The following is a 19,490-nucleotide window of genomic DNA, read 5'->3' as shown; positions in this document are numbered from 1 at the left end:
CCCCCAACTTTTGAACGGTATAGCTTTCCTGCATTAGCTAAGCTTATTATATAGGCTAGTGAATTTTAGCCCAAAGTGGGGATGTTTTAAACTTGATATTAGTCGTTGAACCAAATAAACAGTGACATATACAGCATTGATTTTCTGTGCCGTAATCATTCTTCGGCTGTTCCAATCTTTTCTATGTATGGCAATGTATACTAAACAGATCGCAGCAAGCCGAAGCACTATCAGCCTATATTAGATAGCACGAGTTCCTGAAGTGCGTCTGTGCCACTGCAGCACACGATAGGATGCTCATACAATATGACCCGTGGCTATTATAAGACTTATCTCTGAAGCCATTTATCACAAACTTGCACTGATTGTGAGGATCTGGCACCCTCATCATGTGAGGACAAATTGCCCTGGAAGGGCCTGATCTGTGAAAAATAACACACTGCGAGATTACAATGCATCCGGTTCTCTCTAGTGAATACAATTACGCTTGATAAATGCCTCCACAAAAACAAATAACGGTTCCACAGTTGCATCATTTGCAGGGTTGTTTATTCTCAAAATTCGCCACAAGGTGGCACACTCTTGATGAAGAGGTCCCATAATGCCGATAACGGCGCGCAGATGGCATCTCAACGTTAGTGTTCGACAGTTTAGACACATAAAAATGCAAAATTATTGTAACAAATAAAATATGGATTAAATATGGACGCAACATACTTTGGATTTAACAAACATTTTCTCTCGTATCCCTTTGCAAAAAAAACAAAAAAACAAAACAAATAAAGTGTCTGCCCACATATTGGTTTAAACATATATTCATTAAATAATTACACATTTGTGTCCATACATACTCTCCTTGCATATTGTATCAATTTACTGGCATTTAATTTAAAAACAAAAACCCAACAACATATATTTGTCCAATAATAAAAGTCCAGCATGCCCCAAAAAAAGTGAACGTTCCTACTAGTAATGCATGTAACACTCCCTTAGAAAAATAAAGACAGTTTCATTTAGTGAAGTTAAAATGAGCACTTGACACCTGTAGAGTCACATTCAGAAGCTTAAAGACTCTTGTGCATTTATACTGGCAGTTCTAGGCAAGATTTGCATAGACTGACTGTTGTAAATGTTCATAAAGGTATAGCCTAGAGCTATGAGTTTATTTGAAGACTTTATGGAAACCTGACTGCCGGGACTCTTCAGTTGTATCAGTGTACTCCCACTAGAAGTCTTACAGCAATATTTTGAAGTTTAGTTGCTTAGCCAAGTCCATGATCAACAGTGTGATTACAGCGCTTCGGCGATCATCGGGCCATCCTGGCAGTGGGTGACATAGTAGTCATGAACATACATCAGTACTGCGATAGGCTGACCAATAATGAGTGAGAGCCACACAGCAGCGTTTCCATAATTACCACGAAGAAACCTGGCCACAAACCATGCCAGTGGGAGCTGAAACAAAGATTTTTAAAGTAAACTGTGAACAAGGTACTGACAGAAAAAAGATAGATAATTAGATCATTTTCACCAAAATATACATATATTTTTAATTTAAGAATTTGATCTAAAAATTCATACCTGTGCCATCATGCCCATAAATGCCCACAGTCTGAACATCCTGAGAGGGATACTGACCAGGTACTGCAGACAGAGATATTTACACATATTAAATGCATTAAACTCCAAATTTCTAAGAGGACTTAGTTTTGTGCAGTTTTTACATTTTAACATTTTAAACCTGCATTTATCAAAGCTAATTCACTGAAGAAGTGAGTCATCTGATTGATACAGGTCATTATTCAGAATGAGTCTTGTGTTTAACTGAGTCTGATTCAACAAATGACTCATTGACTTTAAATGAAAATTCTGTCATTATTTACTCACCCTCACTGCCAAGGCAAAGCTGTATTTGTTTTCGTCAAACACAAAAGTAGAAATATTTAAAGATTCAACAACAGGTTCTTTTAGAGCTGAACAGGCCCTGGTCACAAAGAACTGTCACTGTATGGAAAGAATTGCATAAGAATTCTTTAAAAATACCTCCTTTTGTGTTTGACGGAAAATATAACAGCAAACAAGTTTGGAATGACATGAAGATGAATAACTAATTCATTTTTGTGTACTACACCAACTGAGTGATTCATTTGAATTCACTCATTTATTTAAAATGAAAACACAATGCAACAGAAAGTTAATTTCTTACTGTCACTATATAAAACTTATAATATATATATATATATATATATATATATATATATATATATATATATATATATATATATATATATATATATATATATATATATATATACACACACAGTGGATACGGAAAGCATTCAGACCCCTTAAATTTTTCACTCTTTGTTATATTGCAGCCATTTGCTAAAATCATTTAAGTTCATTTTTTTTCCTCAATGTACACACAGCACCCCATATTGACAGAAAAACACAGAATTGTTGACATTTTTGCAGATTTATTAAAAAAGAAAAACTGAAATATCACATGGTCCTAAGTATTCAGACCCTTTGCTGTGACACTCATATATTTAACTCAGGTGCTGTCCATTTCTTCTGATCATCCTTGAGATGGTTCTACACCTTCATTTGAGTCCAGCTGTGTTTGATTATACTGATTGGACTTGATTAGGAAAGCCACACACCTGTCTATATAAGACCTTACAGCTCACAGTGCATGTCAGAGTGCGTGGCCTCCATAATCCTTAAATGGAAGACGTTTGGGACGACCAGAACCCTTCCTAGAGCTGTCCGGCCAAACTGAGCTATCGGGGGAGAAGAGCCTTGGTGAGAGAGGTAAAGAAGAACCCAAAGATCATTGTGGCTGAGCTCCAGAGATGCAGTCGGGAGATGGGAGAAAGTTGTAGAAAGTCAACCATCACTGCAGCCCTCCACCAGTCGGGGCTTTATGGCAGAGTGGTCCGACGGAAGCCTCTCCTCAGTGCAAGACACATGAAAGCCCGCATGGAGTTTGCTAAACCAGGCACTGCTCATCACCTGTCCAATACAGTCCCAACAGTGAAGCATGGTGGTGGCAGCATCATGCTGTGGGGGTGTTTTTCAGCTGCAGGGACAGGACGACTGGTTGCAATCGAGGGAAAGATGAATGCGGCCAAGTACAGGGATATCCTGGATGAAAACCTTCTCCAGAGTGCTCAGGACCTCAGACTGAGCCGAAGGTTTACCTTCCAACAAGACAATGACCCTAAGCACACAGCTAAAATAACGAAGGAGTGGCTTCACAACAACTCCGTGACTGTTCTTGAATGGCCCAGCCAGAGCCCTGACTTAAACCCAATTGAGCATCTCTGGAGAGACCTAAAATGGCTGTCCACCAACGCTACCATCCAACCTGACAGAACTGGAGAGGATCTGCAAGGAGGAATGGCAGAGGATCCCCAAATCCAGGTGTGAAAAACTTGTTGCATCTTTCCCAAAAAGACTCATGGCTGTATTAGATCAAAAGGGTGCTTCTACTAAATACTGAGCAAAGTCTGAATACTTAGGACCATGTGATATTTCAGTTTTTCTTTTTTAATGAATCTGCAAAAATGTCAACAATTCTGTGTTTTTCTGTCAATATGGGGTGCTGTGTGTACATTGAGGAAAAAAAATGAACTTAAATGATTTTAGCAAATGGCTGCAATATAACAAAGAGTGAAAAATTTAAGGGGGTCTGAATACTTTCCGTACCCACTGTATATATGTGTGTATGTATGTGTGTATGTGTGGTGCTACTGTTTTAAATCCCACAGAGAGGTGGCTCTCATTTGTGTACTACTGATTTAACTACAACAATAGAGTGATTACTTTGAATTCACTCATTCATTTAAAAGTAAACGGAGGACAATGCAATAAAAACTTCTTAATTTCTCGTAACACTTTACAATAAGGTTCATTAGTTAACATAAGTTAACTACATTTCAGTCATGACAACTCTCGGAAAAGTTTAGCATGGTGATGGATATAACCCGTAGCAGATCTATACAGGTGGAGCTGGGGAAGGTGGAGGGCTTCAGAGAACTCTGAAAGCGAGCTGCAGGATTCCCAATGGATACTAGCCAGCCATATAAATGCAAGGCATTAAGCTCATTGGCTGCATGTCCAGCATGAAACAATCAGCTTGTGTCAAGTCGTTTAACTCTCTGAATATCATCAGTCACGTTAACAACCCGTCAGCTTGCACCATCTAGAGTTGTTAATTAATACATTAACTAATGTTAACAATGACACACTGTAAAGTGTTACCTAATTTCTTTTATTATTATATTATTTAGCTCAAAATCCATATAAAATATACATACTTGTTGTATCGCTGCTGTTTTAAATCTGAGGAGTTGTGCACAAAACTCTGAATTCACACCAGGAAACACAGAATCACAACACAAAATGTGGATTAATTACTGAAGGTGTCCTTTAACTAGGTGCTTAACCTCTAGTTAACTCTAGGGGTCTAGAGACACTGACCTTCCTGTTACCCCTCACTAGATCAGGGCTAGATCACACCCTCAGCACATCAGCTCTAAATAAATTAACCCTTTTTAAAATTTCAGCGTATCTTTACAGCTCCGGTTTTAGATATTCGTGAGACGAAACTTCCCTCTGCATCTGAGCTTTCGGAGTCATTACTGTGATCCAGGGTCCGGTTCTGAGGCGTCCTGTGAAGGTCAATGTTTTTTAATAAGACGGTTAAGAATACTATCTGCCTGCACCTGCGGATTGGACACATCTTCCTCCCTGATTCCCCCCTCTCTCTCCCTTCCCCCAGCTCAGCTCACAGCTTATCACAGAGAACAGCAGCCTGATAGGAGCCTGTTCTTCCTCTTCCTCATCCCTCCGTTCTGACCTTCATCTCCTCTGAAGAACGGTGGCTACCAGCCAAACGCCGGGCACCTGCTTCTGAGTCAGGGAAATGAGACGACTGCCTCGGGAGTGGAGAACATCTAGAATTTTACAAATGATTCTAGAATACACAGCTGCTTCAGAGAACAGCTGCTTCCCGCAACGCCCAAAGAGACCAAAGAGTTTTTAGTTTTTAGAACATTTATGTTCACTTGTGAAGTGCACTATTTCAATGTTAAAATACTTTCTTACTTTTGCTTTACTTCCCAGATGCATATGCAGAGACATCTGAAAGTATACTATCATTCAAAAGTCTAGGCTCAGTAAGATTTTTTTTTTAGAACTAGAAATGAATACTTTTATTCAGCAAGGAAGCATTAAATTGATCATAAGTGATAGTAAAGACATTTATATTGTTACAAAAGGTTTCTATCGAATCAAATTTCTATTTATCAAAGAATCCTAAAAGCATGGTACAAAATATTAATATTATATAAAATATTAACTGATAAAAATGATTTCTAAAGAATCATGTGCCACAAGACTGGAGTAACGGCTGTTGAAAATTCACCTTTGCCATCACATGAATAAATAACACTGTTAGGTATTAAAACAATGAATTATTTTCATGTTGTGGATGATAACTGGAAAATGGCTGATATTAAAATGGAATGATGTTTTGTCTAATAAAATTAAAACACAAATAAAAATAAATTCAGTTGTTTTTAATGCTACAAGTGAATTTAGATTTTCTTTGTTTGAGACTTGCAAAAGATTACATTTGACAGTGTTATTAAATAGTGCTTTTAAAAATTAACTTCATGTGAGCTGTATACAATGGTTAAAGTTTATACATTTCATCAGTATTTTAATGGTATTAACCAAAGTAATATTCTAAAATATCGCAGTTGCTCATGAAAAAATAGCACATTTCTAAAATGAGAATAATTCACACAGGTTGTTACCCTGCTCAGACTGTTAACTTTCATTTGCCACGACCCGACAGAATATTTAAAACAGTGTGTGATTTATGCACATCTCACCTCATGAAAAAAAGCAGAGGCGAAAAACACAGCTGATTGGCTCAGTAACTTGCCAGCACCTCTTCTCAGCAACGGCTTGTAAAAGTGCCTTTCAAAACAGGAGAGAGAAGCACATAAACTCACAGTCGGTGTGAACTGTAAATAACCGTATATTTCTTGTGGACAGATCACATTATAGTCTCTCTTCATTATAGTCTCTGTGAGTTTTACTGTGTCGTATTTCATCTCGCCTCCCAACAGCTGTCTGCGGTCTCTTTCAAAACCTCCATTCACTCACCGGAGACACCACTTGTGCACAGGAATATTCCAGTTTTGCCAGAAGTATGTTATTGTCTCGGAGTTCCTAAAAGAAACACAGTGTCACAATCCATCTGAGACTTAAAATAAAAACTCCACATATGAAATGGAAATGGAAGAGGCAGAGGTGGCACATATAAACCAGACTGACGGCGTTTAAAGCCTATGAAACGCAGTATGGTGTGGAAGTGGAACCTCTAGCCGCTCAAATAAAGCTTTTTTTCAACGAGTAATAACTGTAAAGATCACTCACCACCAGTCACGGTAGAATTCCCGATCTCCAAACCTCAACAGCTCAGCCACAAAGTTCATCGAGGAATGGAAAAACCAGTAGAAGAAAATCAACCAGATGAGATGGTTGGGCACCTAGTATAAAAATCAGTATTCGTTCCATCATTCGTTTCTTGCTTCATATCCTCCGCCAGACTTGAGAAAAAACCTGAACACAGGTTTACGTTTCTATTTGGAGGAGGAATTTAGTGAAATTAGTTTTACTTACTGCCAGTCTAAGCAGACGCTCTGTCATTCTACTGAAGTCCATTTCCTGCAAAAGGAAACCAGTTTCACAGAATTAAATAAAGTGTTTCTTTTTAAGGCACTGAACCCCAGAAGATAAAGCACATGAACAAACCTGCAATGGCTTCATTGAACTTCGAATGATTGGCACCATCCACTGAAAGACAACAGAAAGAACATTAGATATGAAATATGTCTCAAAGACATGAAAATTGCAGGTGTGATATGATTACCAAATGCACTGTGATGCTCACCTGCTGCGTTAAACCAACCAATAACTCAGTGAGGAGCAACTACAACAGACAAGCAAAACAGATTTTGATTTCTCACTAAATATAAAACGCAAATGTTAACAATGCTGTTTACAGATGCGCGTGTATGTGTGTGTGAATTAAACGTGTAATTTGCAACAGCTATAACTGGAAGTAATGCTCTAACAAGAAGCACTTTCATAAATAAAAATTACCCTCATATATTCCTGCCATGGCTCCCGGCAGTTGTTTGCAAACAATAAGCTAATTCCCATGATTTATTGCCATTTGCAGATTTAGGCAAGAACACAATATTCACAAAATAAACAAGGGATAATATACTGTGAGCAAATCTGTTAGTACAAGTTATCAATGTAATGATGAGCAAGAACTGTCAATACTGTCAAGAAATATGTCTAAGCCAATAGCCTACCATCTCAAAGAGCCTCCTGAGCAGAAATCCCATTCGGATGGATTCGGAGCGGGGAAAATTAAGCTCATAGCACAGGGTTGGAGCAAAAACAAAATAATACATATCTGAAAAACACAAGTCAAAATACTAACTACAAGTTCTAAGGTCATCTGAAGCCATAGTATTTGACACTGCTGGAATTGTTGTTAGACATCATGAAAATAAAACAAAATCTGATTGGAAATAAACATTTGGTGCCTGGACTGTAAGGCACAGCTTACCCCTGAGAGAGAGATTTCCTGGGTAAGACACATGCGACTGCATAGCGCTGGACGCAGATGGAGATGATGGACCTAAACAACACAGAAACTGTTAAAGAGATCAACAAATCTACTTCTAAAGTCATTTAAACCTGATGTTCAGCTAAAGAATGAGGTCTCTGCAACTCACACAAGCATTTAATGCAAAACATATCGTACTGTCGACCAAACAACAAGGACATCACTAAAGCGATTACATTACAATTGATCTCGTAACCAGTCCTTCCAGAATTTTGCAACCTTGCAATGGCAAGAATTAAAGGGACTGTCCACCCAGTCATCATTTACTTATCGTCATGTCATTCTCATGCCTTTCTTTTTTGTGGAACATAAAAGAAGACATTTTGAAGAATGTTGGTAACCAAACCGTTTACAGTAGTCACTGACTTCCATAGTATTTTTGGAAGTAAATGGTTATTGTAATCTGTTCTTTTACCAACATTCGTTTCTTTTTTTTTCTACAGAAGAACAAAACTCCTACAGGTTTGGAACAACATGAGGGTGAGTAAATGTTGACAGCAATTTCATTTTTGGGTGAACTAGCTTGCATTGTTGTCTTATTTCAGCAATTGTTTTGCAAAAATGTTAACCTGAGGGGGAATCTGTGTCTAATAATATTCTGCAGCATTATGAAGTGTCACTAATTGCCTTGTGCATTTTTTTACATAAACACATGATTACTGGTAGGTTATCACTGCAAAACAACACAAATTGCTGCAAATATTACACCAACCTTTGAGAAAAGGTACAGAAAATTCAGTTATTTTGGGCTTCAAAATCTGAAAAAGGTCCTGTGAAATCCTGATGGGACTGTTTAACTTACGAACAACCGGTTAAACTTTAGTTAGTGTATTAACATCTTAAAACAACGTTTCTTTTGCATAGCATATTTTAAATCAGTCTTTTTCAGTGCAAACAGGAAATCATTCATTGTAGCAGAATTGTTGCTAAAATTCACATGGCCCAGGAACAATTTTTATGGATGGGGCCCCCTAATTACGGTCCCCAGCAGGGCCAGATCAATGTCTGTATTGTGTTTATTGTATTGTAAACTAGTCTTATAATAGCCAACAGGGGGCAACAAAAATGACATCTCAGTTTTGGCCATGTAGTGCACTACATAGCAAAGTATTTCATAATTTTCATACTGCTGCAGGTAATGTTTGATAAGAGCTGGATGTATTTACTCACATGAAAGAGATCTGGAGAGGCTGCGTGCCTTCACTTGCGTTCTCTCTCTGCACCACCTGTTAACGTCCTTATAGGAGTACAGTTTCAAAAACAGGATGGTGTAGACTCCCAATGCAAACGCCCCTCCAACTGCATAAAGAAGACACAATAACAGAAAACCGCGATTGGAAAGACATTTTCGGCATAAATGGAACTCACTTGCTCCTTTCAATACCTGAATATATGAGGAACACAAGAGGTTTATAATGCAAATGCACTTCCATCACAACACCACAGCATGCCCCTTTCAATGGTTCATAACTCATAGTCACGTGACCCAGCACGTCCAGACTCATAGCCCATCACCACTGTAGCGTACACAGACCTGGCTCACACTCATATGCTCCCTCTAGCACTGCTTATTCAATAGCAGCCATATGCTGGGTGGAAATGGTCCATGCAGGGGCTCTGGAGTGCGTCTATGCCCCAGAGAGATGGTCTCAAGGGCTGTAGGACCAGCAGAGGCCCTGACGGCCCCTGAAATGACCTGGCTGTCTGGTACAGGAGCAGTGTGTGTGGTACTAGGCTGACAGATGGAGGCACATTTTTGCCTCCCGTGGTGCAAACAGATGAGAGTGGACAGAAGAGCCAGTGAAAGTTGTGGTATGGAGAAGAGGAAGTGAGGGAATATATTTTCTACTAAAATGCATCATTATATTGTCACTGAATTTAGATTTTTGTATTTGAAATGACTAAATATATCAGTCTATCACTAATGAGGACACAATGAGTGTCAGAATCAAACCTGCTGCTTGAGCACCACTGATAACCATTAGACTGTGGCTCTAATCCAATAACATGTTTACTGCTATATCTTCTATTGTGAATAAAAATACAATTCACATGCCAATTGAGCCCATGAGATCTGAATGCTGGTATAAAGGTGGATTAGTTCAGTCTGTGAATCATAATTTGGTTGTGTCATTTCTGCAAATCTGGATCACCTGATATATTATAGTCAACATTAATGCAACAACAAACAAAAGCTGTTTTTGTGCTGATGACTGTCTATAAAAACAAGTATGACAGAGAGTAATTTAATACATTAGGTATGCACTGATATTACATTTCTTTAAAAATGTAATATTTAAAAATGTCATAATAATAATAATAATCATTATTATTATAATACAGCTTTATAATTATATATATATATATATATATATGTGTGTGTGTGTGTGTGTAAATAACATGTATTTAATAAGATGTAAATAATAAAATACCACAATATTATAATTGACAGTATTTATACTGTATATATATATATATATATATATATATATATATATATATATATATATATATATATATATATATATATATATATATATATATATATATGTGTGTGTGTGTGTGTGTGTGTGTATGAGTATGTGTGTGCATGGGTGGTTGTGTGTGTGTTTGTGTTGTATTATGTAGTACACAATAACATATAGTCTCACCTGGTGTAATAGATGGCAGCATCAATACAACAACCATCGGAAAACACAAGATGATTGTTAAATTAAAGATGTAGGTCAGCAGGCCGACCTTTTCACTGATCGACCCCTGGAAAACACAATGAGGAAACATTTAACAGCATAATCTAAGTACATGATCAACAATACAGACATAAAACATGTCTGATAACAACACAATCAGACCAAACAACATAATCACAGCCAAGAACACCATGAAACACTAAAATCACAAAAACAAATAGATGTTTACATAATAACATAATCAGGCAAATTAATATTAAAATTTGAGAAATCTCAACATAGTGACATAAAAAGACACATTAGTAGCATATAACATAATTTGAATTTGGTGCACATAAAAATGCATCTCCACTCTAAAAGCCCTGCACATTATTTTTTATGCAAGTCTTACACAACATCAGCAAAATGCCCGAACTGTTTATAAGTTCATTCAGTTTCAATTCAGCCAGTTGAGTAAATGTGCTGATACTTTGCAAGCTCTCTCAAATATGCCAGGCTTTTTAAAATGCAATGAATCAAATTTGCCCTCTAAATTGAACTCTTCACAACCCCTCAAAGTAATTCCAAATGCCAAATTATATCGTACGAAGTGACAAAACCCCTATATTTTTATGACAATGGCTTTATTCATTAGGATAAACTGATTAAATGTAGAAATGTGAATGGCTTTTGAACTCACCATGGCTAGTTTCCTCTCAGTGTACAATGCCACAAGTATAAAAACATTAGAAACTGCAAGCAAAGAAATGTTATAATGTCAAAAATTATCCTATTTCTAAAAATAAAAGCAGTTGCAGTAATAAAAGCATTTTTGCAGGGTGTAATGAAAGGGTCAAAATTGTACCCTCAGGCCTTACAATAGGGCAGACGCCCAGCGCGCGCGCACACACACACACACACACTCACAGCAATCGCACTTTGAACAATCACACCGCCTGCTACAAACAAGATAAAATCACATCGCTCTATAAAGTTTGAGAGTTAAAAAGCAATTACATACTTCTCTGTCTTTGATAACATGCACAATTATACAAACAATCTACATTTAGGTAGGCTAGATTAACATAGGGAGTATTCTGACAATCTGCAAATCAAATGAGTGACGGGAGTGTCGTCTACCAGTCTAATTTTAATAATGTCCCTGTCTGGACTTCAAAAGAAAAGGCTTAACTGGGAAATATATGCTAATCTTCCCTTAAAATACATACCAATGACCAGGCATGCTGCAGGCCAGCTATAAGGGTCCTTGAGGAACAATGACACCACTTGAATGGGGTCCACCAAAATGCCATACCTACGACACAAATAATGGCTGTGAATTACAAAGCAGATGTGTTTCCCAAACCTTTAAATGTCTACATATTTATAAATCATCGCATATCGGACACAACATGTTTTTATTCCTGTATTGGTCTCCTGCTCTAAACCACTGATTATTTGCGGCAGTTTTTGCGAGCAGCTGTATACATACATACAGTACTGTCTGCAAGCAGCAGTGTGCAACATGATGACAGCATATGGTTCTCCCAGCATGGGGTTCAGTGTTTCACTCCACTCAGGGAGAGGAAGGCCTGTACACTTATCAAACAAACCCTATAGACTCATCTTCATCGGCATGACACTCAAAACACAGAGAGAGCTGAACTGCAGAGAATGTGTTTGAACACTTTTGTGTCCGTTCGACACTTGCTCAGTGAGATGCTTGAGATAAAGGTCAGTTGTTTGAGAACGTTTCAGGACCACATTCTGCTGTTTCTATTCTTGGAGACACTTTGAACTCCAGAGCAACGTATGACAGAAGAATTCATATAAGTTATATATATATATATATATATATATTGCCCACCAGACACAGTGGCTGATAAATGGAGCCATTTTTTTTATTATTATTTTAACTCAAAAAGAACCTTTCTATATACATATGAAGAATATGTATATAATTGTGTGGAATTTAATTTACAAAATATTGATATATGAAATACCAAATGCTCTCTAAATCCTGGAATATACATAAGTGCTGTCAAACGATTAATCACGATTAATCGCTTCCAAAATAAAAGTTTTTGTTTACATAATATGTGTGTGTGTACTGTGAATATTTATTATGTTTATTCCATGGTCTGTCTGAATATTGGATTCTGATTGGCTGGCAGGTATGCAGTAAACCTGCTTCGCGTCGTGTGGTTCTTTGCCTCCACGTCGTGCATTTAAAATTCTCCCTTACATATACAAATACACACACATACAATACATATTTTGAAAATATTTACATATGTAAAAATATTTATATTCATATAATTTATATTATATATAAATATATTTAGTATATAAACATAACATATTTTTCTTAAATATATACATGCATGTATGTTAGTGCTGCAGCGGAGCACAAAACTCACGGTTCGGATCATACATCATTTTGAGTCACGGACCGGATCATTTTTCGGGTTAAGCAAAAAAATTTAGTTTTTCATTAATTACTAAAAGCTTTCTTTAAGTACTTCTATACCCCAGCAGAAACTACTAGCTTAACTTCTAAAGTCAGTAATAAAACAAGAACAATTACACAAATTACAAGCATAGATGAACAGCCTAAAACATAAAATTATAAATAAAGACAGCAACAGTAGTAATCAGGTGCAGAAATGTAAAAATTAGGTGTAAAACAACACAATAATGCTTACTGCATAAGTTAAATACAGATGATTAGCAGACAGAAGCAGGTATTATAGGCTGCTGTCTCTTTAGACTAAATGCACGGACCTAATACTGACACACATCTGGTTTCTTTCTCAGCTGTATACATTAACTTAAGACATAACCGACTGTGTTTACCAGAATACTTGCCAAAACGGGTATTTTAACATAACTTTGTGTGTATGTATCCATCCGTTGTGGTGTTGTCTGAAACGCGATATCTGAATCGCACCTCTCTCTCTGCGTGTGCGCGCTTCGGGTGTGTGCAGCAGCGGCTGAGCACAGAAAACAGTGCACGAGTCCCGATTCCACGACTTCATCTGAATGGTCTGAAATTGCTTGAATGTGTAAATTGGCAAGACAAACCACGTGTAAATGATAAACTTTCACTCTATGATGGTTAAACTTAACAGCGTGATCACGGATCATTGACAATCTGTTGCACCCCTAATGTATGTGTATTTATATATAATAAATATACACAGTACACACACATATATTATGTAAACAAAAACTTTTATTTTGAATGTGATTAATCGCGATTAATCGTTTGACAGCACTAATATATATATGTTAGGGCTGTCAGTGGATTCAATTTCTAATCTAATAATCTTCTAATAATCTAATTAATTACATGATGTGTTGATTAATTAATCTAATTAATTAAGTTAACACGTTAAACTGACAGCCCTAATATATATACATATACAGTGGTGCCCAAAATGATCAGAACACTGCAACTTAACTGCAAATTTTAAGTATTTATATTAATATTGCCATTTTTAAGATAAAATAATTGTACCAAAAGTCACAAATCTCCCATTTTAATTTCATTAAGGTCATGATGAAATGGAAGTAGCAACATACCATTTCTTCCATATTGTGATACACATTCAAGTGAAAAATGTAAGCTAGGGACTTCATGGTTCAATCCATCGGCTTTTGATTGGATAGAGGAAAATCTGAATGCGAGCTTGCAGTCGATTGTAAGACAGGGGGGGGTTTTAAGTGGACTAAATGATTGGAGAAGTCCAGCATCCGTGATCAGAGAGGAGACCGAGTTGTGACATTTTTTAAAAAAAAAGGTCAAATTAAAAAAACTTAAAATACATTAAACATGCATGGATAAATCCTTCATTTTTTCCAGACTTTAAGCATTCAAACTGTGTGTTTTGGCTGCTTCACAAGAAACTGTATGCATATTGTATTTGTTCATACCTGAGAAGGTTTTCCAAGAACAGACGTGCATTGCTCAAAACCTGCAAAAGAGCAGAGACACACATTCATGAAGAAAACAAATGAAAACCAATGCAAAAATACATCACTAAGACTAGCTAAACATGTCAGAACTACCAGAATAAAATCCGCCAAAGATCCTTATTCACTGTCTGTACACAGTTTGCAGAGATATATTGAAATTCATGTCCATAAATCTATACAGAAGACAGACACATTTATTCATATGTATAGAATGAGAGAGAACAATGGAGAAGAAGAGGAAGAAAATGCAAATGCAAGCAGAGCCGTACCAATAGAATATGAAAGAAAAAAGTCTGGCTGAAAAAATTTGCAGAGGACAAAATAGAGTCATCTCAAAGCTCACATTAACAGTATGTTGAAAAGCGTGAATGCATTCTTCACAGTTTTGAAGACAAGGACTTGGCTGGCTGTCCTCCATGTTCAGCTAGTGTTTAGACAGACAAGCTGTTTTGGGCCGTTTATTTTTAGGCGTCACTTGGCATTAAGTGCGTCTCCATAAACAGACACACTGATCAACGATTCTTCACACGCCACATGACTGCCACACACCACCCGATGTTACTTAAAATGTGTCATTGCAATACAATTCTGTCACTAGTGTGGGTTTTCCTCTGTTAAAATTAAGTCCTTTAAAGGAATAGTTCACACACAAATTTAAATTTGCTCAAACGTATTCACCCTCAGGTCATCCAAGATGTAGATGAGTTTATTTTTTCCATCGGAACAGATATGGAGAAATTTAACATTATATCACTTGCTCATCAATGGATCCTGTGCAGTGAATGGGGGGCGTCAAACGAGAGTCCAAACAACTGATAAAATCATTAAAATAATCCACAGGGAATCCACAAGACTCCAGCCCATATTAGTGATGTCAAAAGACCCGGTACTTAGGTACCAAGTCGGTACTAAAAAAGTGAAAACGTCACGGTACCAGGTTTTTTTAAGTACCGGTGGTACCGAGTACCCGGTCAACCCGGTTCTTGACGTGTACGGCCCTATGATTTCCGCGATGCAGAAAACGCGGACGGAATCTCGGAATCCAGTTATAAAAACGGAATTTACAGTTTAGCACGGAATGTCAAGGAATTTGTCAAAGTTTGGACGAATTAATCAAAAGTAGGTCATTGCACTTAAATCAAATCGCGACGTGGACTAGTATCTGTAAATATTAAGCCGCAAAAGTCGATTCAAATATGAATCCCGCATGTTCTGCGAGTCTCTGTGTGAATGAATGAATGGCAGAGACTCGCGGTTTTTTTTTTTACTACATACACTGAAGCGCGCCTGACGCTCGCGGTGATTCATCATCTGTCTCAATGAGGACATAAATACATAAACAACATCTACAGAACTGCTCTGAGAGTCCCCTCGCGAGCATTTTACCGTTTCATTGAGTAAAACCAGCGTCATATCATATAGCTACACACAGAAATGTAAAGGTATTCACGGCAACCCGTCAAAATAAAAGTTTATCTTAAAGACATAATTTATATATGTATATATATATATATATATATATATATATATATATATATATTTTATTTTTTACATTTTTTAAGAAATCACACAACATTTCTTCCATATTTTAATTTTAATAGTAAATCCCCTTTATTTACCAAAACAATACAATATGTTTAAATTTAATTAATTAAAAGACAAATTAAATTTGGGTGAAACTTGTTTACTGTTTTTCATACTTTTATTACTTGCGGAAAAACTTGAAACACAATTTAAATAAAGTATAAAGAATGGCATTGATTTTTGTACATTTTTATTTTTGTTTGACTTTATTATTAAAAATAGTGTGTTTTTTTTAATTAGCATGTGGTACCGAAATTGGTACCGAGAACCGTGGATTTTGACTGGTATCGGTACCGAATACTGAAATTTTGGTACCGTGACAACACTAGCCCATATATGAACATCTTTTGATGTGAAAAGCTGCATGTTTGCAAGAAACAAATTTCACAAAGAAGTTTTTAACTTAATAAAATATGAGTCCTCTATCTATAATATTGCCTTTTCATCCAGAATGCACAGATCAAGCATGGTTTACAAGCAAAAACAGTCTAAAGCAGTTCTAAACAAATATGTCAGTTGATTTTGATGTGAAAGGACATCAGGGGATGGACATTCTCACTTGAAGAAGCATTATTATAGATTTTGGACTCATATTTTGGCAAGGAGCAACAGTTTAAAGATGAAAAATTGTGGATTTGTTTCTAATCAACGCTGAGTTTTCACTTCACAAGATGTTAATTTATGGACTTAAGTCGTGTGGATTATTGTGATGTTTTTATCAGTTGTCTGGACTCTCATTCTGACGGCACCCATTCACTGCAGAGGATCCATTGGTGAGCAAGTGATGTGATGCTAAATTCCTCCAAATCTGTTCTGATGAAGAAACAAACTCATCTGCATCTGGGATGGCCTGAGTATGAGTATATTTTCAGCAAATTTTCTCTTTTTCAATGAACTATTCCTATAAGTAGTTTGAGAGTTCAAAGTCCAAAAGAAGATATTTTAGCTTCTATAAGGTCTAATGCATCTACTTCATTACAGACAGAAAGCCAAACTTTTCCATGTGACTTGAACACAGTATACACTCAGAAACAACACATTTAAATTATCCATTGATCAGACAATGGACGTCTGAGCAGCAAGTTGGCTTCTTTTAAACTACAACATAATATTTAACCTCCTTTAAGCTCTGTAACCGCCTTACGTAAGAGGCAGTAAAAATTATTAGTAGTAATAAACTTTGGAAGCACCTCTGAGTGAGAGGGAATGTTTACAACCCACGCTGATATTTGTGACACAGTTTAACTAGAATAATGAGTAGGCAAGTCAAAGCATGCAGTGCAGCAGGGATCGGTAACTGTTTCAGACTCACCAGCATTACCACACACCAGTTCAGGATGCCTCTGTAATTTTTGAAGCTGCTTGCAGAACTCAGCATTGACTCCTGCAACTTGTGGCAACTATAAGGAGGGAAAAAAGGAGGACATGAAATAAAAACAGTAATGATGATTAAACTATTTACGGTGTTAAATGATTGCTCTTTATCTTATGGATAAAGTAATTTTTATATTAGCATAAAATATAACAAAGCTAAAAGAATCTAAATAGGCCTTTAGATCCCTCCTTTTTTTGTTTGTTGCAAAACATATACTTAAAGCTGCAGTCCGTAACATTTTTTGGGTTAAAAATGATCCGAAATCAATATTTGAGCAAGTACATAACCAGCCAGTATTCAAAACTATCACCTTACTTTAGCCCGATTCACAACGGTTAGCTTATAATAATGTTTTCTAATTTGAGTGGTACGGGTAGGTTTTCGGGGGAAATTCGAGCATCGCACTGCGTCATTAAGTCACGTCTGTAAACATAAAGAAGTTGTCCCAGCTAGTAGGCTATCTCATGTGAGGATCCTGCAGGTGGTGGATCGTTTATAGCCTTTTCCCACAGCAGCTGGAATAATTAAATGTATCATTTTGATGGTGGATTGCAATCCAGAAGGGATTATGTGTTTATGAAATGTTTTATGTGTTTAGATGTGATATGAGCTAAACAATCACTAGATTTAATTACTATTGGTAGCACGATTTATTGTAATTCTGTTTTCTTCAGTGGGGCAGAACAAACGTGGCAGACTTGTTACTTGTTCAGATGGCAATATATGGTGAAAATTCTTATTTGGGTCATATATTCCAAGACGTAGGCTAGAATCTGTGAGACACATTCACCTCAAACCATTAGATTCATCCACACTGGAGCCGTGCTGGAACACCGGATCACAACCCCGCGCACGGAAGATAATTCCGCACAGAGCTGCAATTCCAGGTTTTCAAACAGAAATGGCAACAAAGAGGCAAAATTTATGGACTGCAGCTTTAAATAGTGGGCGGATTTCTTTGCAGAATTATGGGTAATGTAGTTTTTAACCAGGAATTCTCATGTTAACATGAGTACTTAAAAATGAGATATTGAAATATTGTCGGCTGAAAACAAAAGCATATTAGTTTGATTAACAACCCAGTAGCTGAAAATGAATTCTGAAAATGACTGCACTCTGTAAACATTGAGGACACGCCCCTCCTCCCAATATTGCAGATCATTGGTCAACGTTTATTTATTTATTTTTTTCAACAGTCAATTCTTAATTTATTCCATTCAATTCCCCAATAATCCCCAACATGTGCTTACATCCCTAATATTTATAATATATGTATATTTTTAAATGTTGCAGAAATACGTAGCTAAGAATACTGAAATCATCGCACAAATTATTTTCTGTTTTGCTCAGTGGAATAGTTCTTCACTAACAGTAAGGTAAGTGAAATGATGGGGTAAAAAGGGGTTAAATGTCCTGCACTGTGCCACATACTGTGCAAACACTGGCGAAACCTGCCCCTGTCTCTTCTCAGTGACCATCTATCTTTGTCAACAAGCTACGTTTTTCATGACGTCCAGACGTACACTATATCTCACCTCATTTTGTCGTAGCGATCGCATTTTTGTTTGCTGTCTTCGTTTAGCTGTAAGTTTTTGGTGAGAGACTCCCGCGCCTTGGGTCCGCTTTTGAGATCACTGGCTGCTGCGGTCGCGCCGTTTCTGAGTTTAACAGTCTCGGTCTTTGCGCTCGTGATGGTCGCGCGTCTACGATTCCGTGTGATGGGCCCAAAATCATCCTTGTCAATCATGATTCCAGCAAATTTAACAGCGAGCCTTCAGCAAACAAATGAAGTAAGCCGAGTCCACGCAGGAGTCTCATTTGGCTCAGCGACCGGAAAAACAAGCTTTTGCTCAAAGCCCCAGTTTTGCAAGCTCTTAGGCTGACGCAAGATTTGTAATAATGCTGTTTGACTCAAATGAATGCTCGTGGACTTTGGCACGTTTGTTAAAAACACGAGTCTCAGGGAAGTTTACGACTTTCCCTCGGATCTAGTTCCGCGTTCATCTCGGCATCTCGTTTAAGCCAATAGGAGTCAGTAGTGTATAATAGTGTAACTCTAAGCTGCCATAAAGGTCATGTTGTGATATTTCATAAAAACATGACCTTTATAAATAATATAAAGAATAAGTTGAACAAAAAAATGAAAATTCTGTCATAGTTTACA

The 19,490-nt window shown here is 37.0% G+C and overlaps 1 protein-coding gene across 2 annotated transcripts; it reads right to left on the bottom strand.

The window, feature by feature from the left end:
• Window positions 1–532: 532 nt before the first annotated feature.
• On the bottom strand, window positions 533–19,363 carry dgat1b (diacylglycerol O-acyltransferase 1b). Of its 2 annotated transcripts, XM_058747905.1 has the most exons (18): window positions 18,862–19,363; window positions 17,264–17,351; window positions 14,326–14,366; window positions 11,619–11,704; window positions 11,090–11,142; window positions 10,372–10,477; window positions 8,891–9,019; window positions 7,661–7,732; window positions 7,401–7,504; window positions 6,971–7,009; window positions 6,832–6,873; window positions 6,700–6,744; window positions 6,454–6,566; window positions 6,181–6,246; window positions 5,904–5,991; window positions 4,323–4,369; window positions 1,582–1,644; window positions 1,319–1,455 (listed from the first exon to the last, which is right to left on the bottom strand). In XM_058747905.1, exons 1-17 carry the CDS (start codon window positions 19,071–19,073, stop codon window positions 1,590–1,592), a joined length of 1,386 nt encoding a protein of 461 aa, XP_058603888.1. In that variant the 5' UTR covers window positions 19,074–19,363; the 3' UTR covers window positions 1,319–1,455; window positions 1,582–1,589. The 2 variants fall into 2 exon arrangements, with proteins under 2 accessions (XP_058603887.1, XP_058603888.1); XM_058747904.1 differs by lacking the exon at window positions 4,323–4,369 and having other exon boundaries at window positions 533–1,455; window positions 18,862–19,360.
• Between the last annotated feature and the right edge of the window lie 127 nt (window positions 19,364–19,490).

Source organism: Onychostoma macrolepis, chromosome 16 (assembly GCF_012432095.1).
Source record: "Onychostoma macrolepis isolate SWU-2019 chromosome 16, ASM1243209v1, whole genome shotgun sequence".
Classification (NCBI taxonomy): domain Eukaryota; kingdom Metazoa; phylum Chordata; class Actinopteri; order Cypriniformes; family Cyprinidae; genus Onychostoma; species Onychostoma macrolepis.
Note: the sequence above shows the minus strand (reverse complement) of the source record. Positions and strands in the feature narration are given on the sequence as shown.